The sequence below is a fragment of the Phaseolus vulgaris genome, chromosome 7 (genome assembly GCF_051622355.1).
Source record: "Phaseolus vulgaris cultivar YP4 chromosome 7, ASM5162235v1, whole genome shotgun sequence".
NCBI classification, from domain to species: Eukaryota; Viridiplantae; Streptophyta; class Magnoliopsida; order Fabales; family Fabaceae; genus Phaseolus; species Phaseolus vulgaris.
In genome coordinates, this window is record NC_143504.1 from 3,729,236 (window position 1) to 3,734,644 (window position 5,409).

General features: G+C 34.6%; 1 protein-coding gene across 1 annotated transcript; it reads right to left on the reverse strand.

The window, feature by feature from the left end:
- Window positions 1–1,710: 1,710 nt before the first annotated feature.
- LOC137828949 (basic helix-loop-helix (bHLH) DNA-binding superfamily protein) lies at window positions 1,711–3,719 on the reverse strand. The gene is given in 6 exon segments (XM_068635719.2): window positions 1,711–1,893; window positions 1,896–2,040; window positions 2,503–2,622; window positions 2,720–2,782; window positions 2,982–3,101; window positions 3,211–3,719. Coding segments are annotated over 6 exon segments (855 nt in total). The 5' UTR covers window positions 3,577–3,719; the 3' UTR covers window positions 1,711–1,852.
- Between the last annotated feature and the right edge of the window lie 1,690 nt (window positions 3,720–5,409).

Here is a 5,409-nt window from a genome sequence, read left to right on the forward strand (position 1 = left end):
TATATTATCTGAATATTCACTAATGGTCCCACGATAAATAAGTGTATTTTAGTTTTCTAATTTTGTGTGTGTGAATGAAACCTTTGTTTTGAGTGTTTATTTTTACACGGTAAACAAGTAGAGTATAACCAATCTTTTTCAGAACGACCTTCACTTTTATGTTCCCAAGTTGTATACATTAATTGATAACTCTTGCACCAATTTTAGTACATGTTTCTATTGCTTGAGTTAAAAAAAAACATTAAATGTATTATTTACTAGATCAAATACTAAAGAGAGAGAAAAGATAGTTATAAATGAGAATGCATTGTTCTATAGTTGCAATGAGTTGTTGTAGTACAAAAAACACGCGCACCCAGGTCAAAAAAGCAAGGTAATTAATAACTCCAACAGTATGCTTAGTTTAAAACAAATTCTGCATAGATTCATAAATAAAAACATACACAATTAATTTCCCCAAAGTTACAACTTACCACCATCTCTTCAATTCATCGTTTTCATCTTCTCCACTCTTTTTCTTCGAACACCGTGTCCATCTTTAAACATCGAATATCTTTCAAATTCCATTCTTCTTCACCAACTTTCCACAGTCCTAATATTAACGATTTTATGTACAAATGTAGCAATTTTATCACTTCTTGCTTACTCTCAGTTTTGAAAATAATAGTTAAAGAGAAATATCTTTTTTAAAATCAAACAATCAAAATGAAACTGAGAAACAATAATCCTTTCTTCCGATTCTAGGAGATGAATCGGCACGGTTTCTTCCGGTTCTAGGAGATGAATCGGCACGGTGGAAGTCATTGTTCCGACCTCAAGTCGGTTGGACAACCACATTGTTAGGGTTAATCACCGCATTCGAGGTATTTCACTTTGGAGGTAAGTGTTTCGTCACGGTTTTATCCTGAAAATACGCATTAAGGGAATAGAAAGTATATAAACTCTCAATTCTTAAGGGAAGTGAAACTATTTTGCCATTTGGATTCTTCTCCTTTTAGAACTGCATTTCATGTTAACCTTTCTTTCAATCATCTAAAATTTCCATTCATTTGTTTTTGCGTGAATATAAATTAATACAATGCAAAACGTTAAAGTGAAAAATCTAGAAGAAACGAAGGCTAACTAACTACTTATTAACGAAAGAAGAAAGTGCGTGAGTGTATAGATAATAAGAAACAAAGTAAAAGATGCAAAAATCACAAATGGTGATTTGGCCTATATTAACTCCGATATCACACTCATACCAATGAAGTCACGATCACGCGTATTGCACCAACAGTGACGATTTTGCACCACCATTATTTTGTACAAGACTCCAAACACAACCACAAAAAACCCCGTCACATATGACGACACCTACAATAAAATACGCTAATACGATTGTTTCAATGATGTTGTTTATGTAAACAGAGGTGAAATTTTAAGGAAACCAAAGAGTAGATTATTGTGTGTTATGGAATATATAATTTGATTAGCGAAATTTACAGAGAAAATATATAATAAGGAATCCTAGAGTCCTAGTTGAGGGTTGAAGGCCACACATCCCTAAATCCTAGATAAAATATTTGGTTGGTTCCTTGTATAGAATAATGATAATATATAGATATAGATGTCCTGAGAAAAGGACCCCCAAAAGAGATGTTACATATTTAAGGACAAAATCATGACCTCTGATTTGTACCCCATGTGTGAACTTTGAACCACTCTTGTTAATTGTTATCACTCTTTTCCATTTCCTGCAGTTTACCTCCTTAACCATCCATCTCCATATAAGCTGTCATATTGAGTACAACTCCAATTTGGGCAGACATAGGAACCCATTTCCCAAAAGGCTACAAATTTTGAAAAGGATTCATTCATCTTCGTTTCTTTTCACTGCTTGCTTGATGATGGTGAAACCTTCTTCCCTATTGCACCAGGTGACCAGAAATCAGCACCGTTGCTACTCGCCACGTGTACGGTGCATCCCACAGGGATCAAGCACAGACCCCTACTCCTCAACTCCTTCTTCACTTCCTCTTCATTGTTTTCTCCGTCCCCCTGAAATAACGCACACACAACAAATATCTTCAGTCATCAAGAGTTACCTTAAATGGCAAAGTGTCACAGTGTTGACTCTGTTCAGTCACCCAAAACCAGCCTCAGCATTTTCAAGTAAGGTGATATATGTGCGCTATTGTCCCCATCAAGCGGGCCCTGCACTCACACCTTTTCTAGATTTTGTTTCCCAGTAATAAATCATAGGATCAAGGTTTTTAAAACACGCAATTGCATCCACAGTATCGGGGTTTTGCTTTTGCAACCACAATTGTCACTGCATTTGTCTACCGTTTTTCATAATGTAAAAGATTGTGACAAAAATTTGGCTGTAATTGTGACATCAGTTGCATTTACCAACAGTTTTTCACAAAGTCAAAGATGGAGACAGAACCATGAATTGAATTAAAACCTTTGCAAAATAAAGAAGAATGTGAGAATGATGAGAGATGGGATGGGACTCACGTGCTGGTGTTGGTCTGAGGAAGACAAAGTTTGCAAGTAAGGAGAGCACAGGACCTGAACTTGGTCATGAAGAAATCTTATATAGCCCATGGCCTCGTGAAGCACTGATGCTGTATCTGTCTGCACATGCAGTTGTGATCAACATTCAAAAATGTCAATTCATCATACACATTGAGCACACAAATTTACAAAATTCAAACTTTAACATGTTGGCTACCTTGCCGAAGGGAGAAACAAGCTGTTGTAACGCTGCGATTCGTTCCCCGAGCTTCTCCTTCCTCTGATATTCCAAATAATTTCGTCAAACTACATGAAACTATATATGATACAAGACAATGATATAAAACTTTTTAAAAAGCACACGACATTTTTTATCAGAAAACGACAGGCCGTGGGTCTGTGCGTTGGAAAAGTTTAAGTTCAAAGTGAAGACAGAAAAGAAAACGACATGCAAGCAATCCATGGTTGATTTTCCTCACCTTTGCATGTCCGGTTGAGGTGGGGTTCTCTGCTTTGGTCTTCTTAGTTTGTCTTTGGCCTCCAACACCAACCTTGGTCACTGGCTCTTGTCCCAACCCATTCCGCTTTTTCTGCAAACTCTTCAACAAAAGACAAAATGAAAAAAAAAAATAGTATTGGAACAACACCACCATGACTATTCCCCAGCCCAGTTGCCAACCAAGAAAACAGAGACAAAGTGCGACATACAGTGGACTTGGGTAGGGAATTGAAGCCGGTGTTGGTGTAGTTGGAGGAGGAAGCAGAAGAGGAATCGCTGGAAGTGATGACAGATTTCTGAGGGGTGACGGTGGTGGGAGGAAGCGAAAGGTGGGGTTGGTTTTGATGGTTTCCAAAGCATAGCATTTTGGGTGGCTTGTGAAAGGAGAAAAGTGGCGACCGGGAAAGGTTGTTGTGATTGTAAGAGGAGTGGTCCTGAGGAAGAGGCAATGCAGTGGCATCGTGGTGGTCATGGTGATGGTGATGGTCATGGTCATCTCCGAATAGTAACTGAGAAAAAGTGGTCCCTGTGGGTGCAGTGAAATGGTGGAGTTCAAATTCGTCCTTGGGCTCCATGGAAAAGGAGTTGGAAATGAAATGAATGGGAAAGAGAAGGCGAAAGAGAAAAGAGAGGGTTATGGGAGAAAGAGAGGAACAAGTGTCAAGTGTGAAAGAGGGTGGGAAGACATATGTAAATGTTTATGTGGTTACAGTAGAAATTGGTAAAGAAAAATGTTAGAGAGAAAGCAAAATGAAAATGAAAATGAGAGAGAGCCATGGGATGGGATGGGCTGGGTGGGGTGTGGGGAAGTGGGTTCTTTCCGAGAACGGCTTCGGTTTTCGGCAACCAATGGTCAAAGCCACCTGGCCCGAGAAAACCGTGTTTGAGCCCTCCAACGCCTTTTTTCCTCTCACCGCTTCCACTTTCCTCCAACCTCTTCTTTCTTACCTCACCAACTTACCATTTTACTCTTTCAATTTTTGTATCAATTCATTTGTCATCATTTTCCTTTAGAATTTCTTTCCTACAAAAAAATAAATAAATGGAAAAACTTTCTAGTTTTACAGATTTTTTTTTGCCAATAACTAATTTTTCAATTATTTTATAAAATAGTTTTAAAAATGTACCGGAAGACCTGTTGCTTGATTTTAGAGACGGATCGCGTCAAAATACATTTAAAACACACTTAATAAATGACAACAATGACAATTATGATTATGTCTCATCCAATTTAAATGAATCTCTAAGAGATCAGCTAACATTGATTTTATGGAAGATATTTTATTAAAGATATTCTTCAAATATACCAATATATGTCTCTGTAAATTAGGGATTCGATTATAAATCAATTAGCAACTAATATTTGATAGATTTGGTTCATCACAATAAGAAAAAAGGTCCATGACTAAAACACTACAAACAAATTATTCTAGGTGTAAGATATGTTTTAATCAGTTTTTACTATATACTCTTAGCATATTTTACTTATTTGATTCTCAAAGTATCTTTTTATATCAATCTCAACCGAACATCAACAATTAAAAAATTAAAAATTAAAAAAACAACAAACATATTAACAATTGTATGATAGAGTTACATGTATTATTTCTCTATACAAATAAAAAATATATATTTATAACAGAGAAAAGTGATTTTGATTTTTACTTTTAATTACAAATTTTGAATCATGGTCATATATAAAAGACCAATTTATTTATACCAGTACCACTTCACCACCATTATCTCACAGTAATATATTTCACATGCAGTACTTGTGGGACACCACTACAATTTATCTAACATAATATATTGAAGAAGGTTTATCAAGCAAAACAAAATAGTTATGTCTCTATGTATATAAAAGTATAAATTATTGTTACTATTTCCTAATAATGAAAAATAGTGAATTTTGGATGTATTAATTAGTATATTCATTGTTATTACGCCTACACGTAATTTTGATTATTTATGGACTAGAATGAAAACCAATTCATCAAGTTTTGATGGGCCTTTGATCCTGTTATTATTACTAAGCTTGAGACTGAACTTTTGGAAACATTGTTATCCCCTCAATGAACCTAACTAAAAGAATAGTATTTATTATCACAAATTATTTTGTATTTTTTAAAGATTAATATTAATTAAAAAAGTAAGAAAATTTCAGCCAATAATATAAGTTATTATATCAAAAATAGATAAGTATATACGGCATCCATAAATGTTCATCTTGTCACATAACAAGAAAATGAGAAAAAGTTATAAATAAAAATAATTTAGAAAAATTAAGACATAAAGATCTTTTTTTTTTTTAAACTACTGTATTATTATCACTCTATATGATCATTTTATTTTAAAAAATAACAATTGAATTTAAAAATATTTTTAAAAATATAACAATTAAATCATTT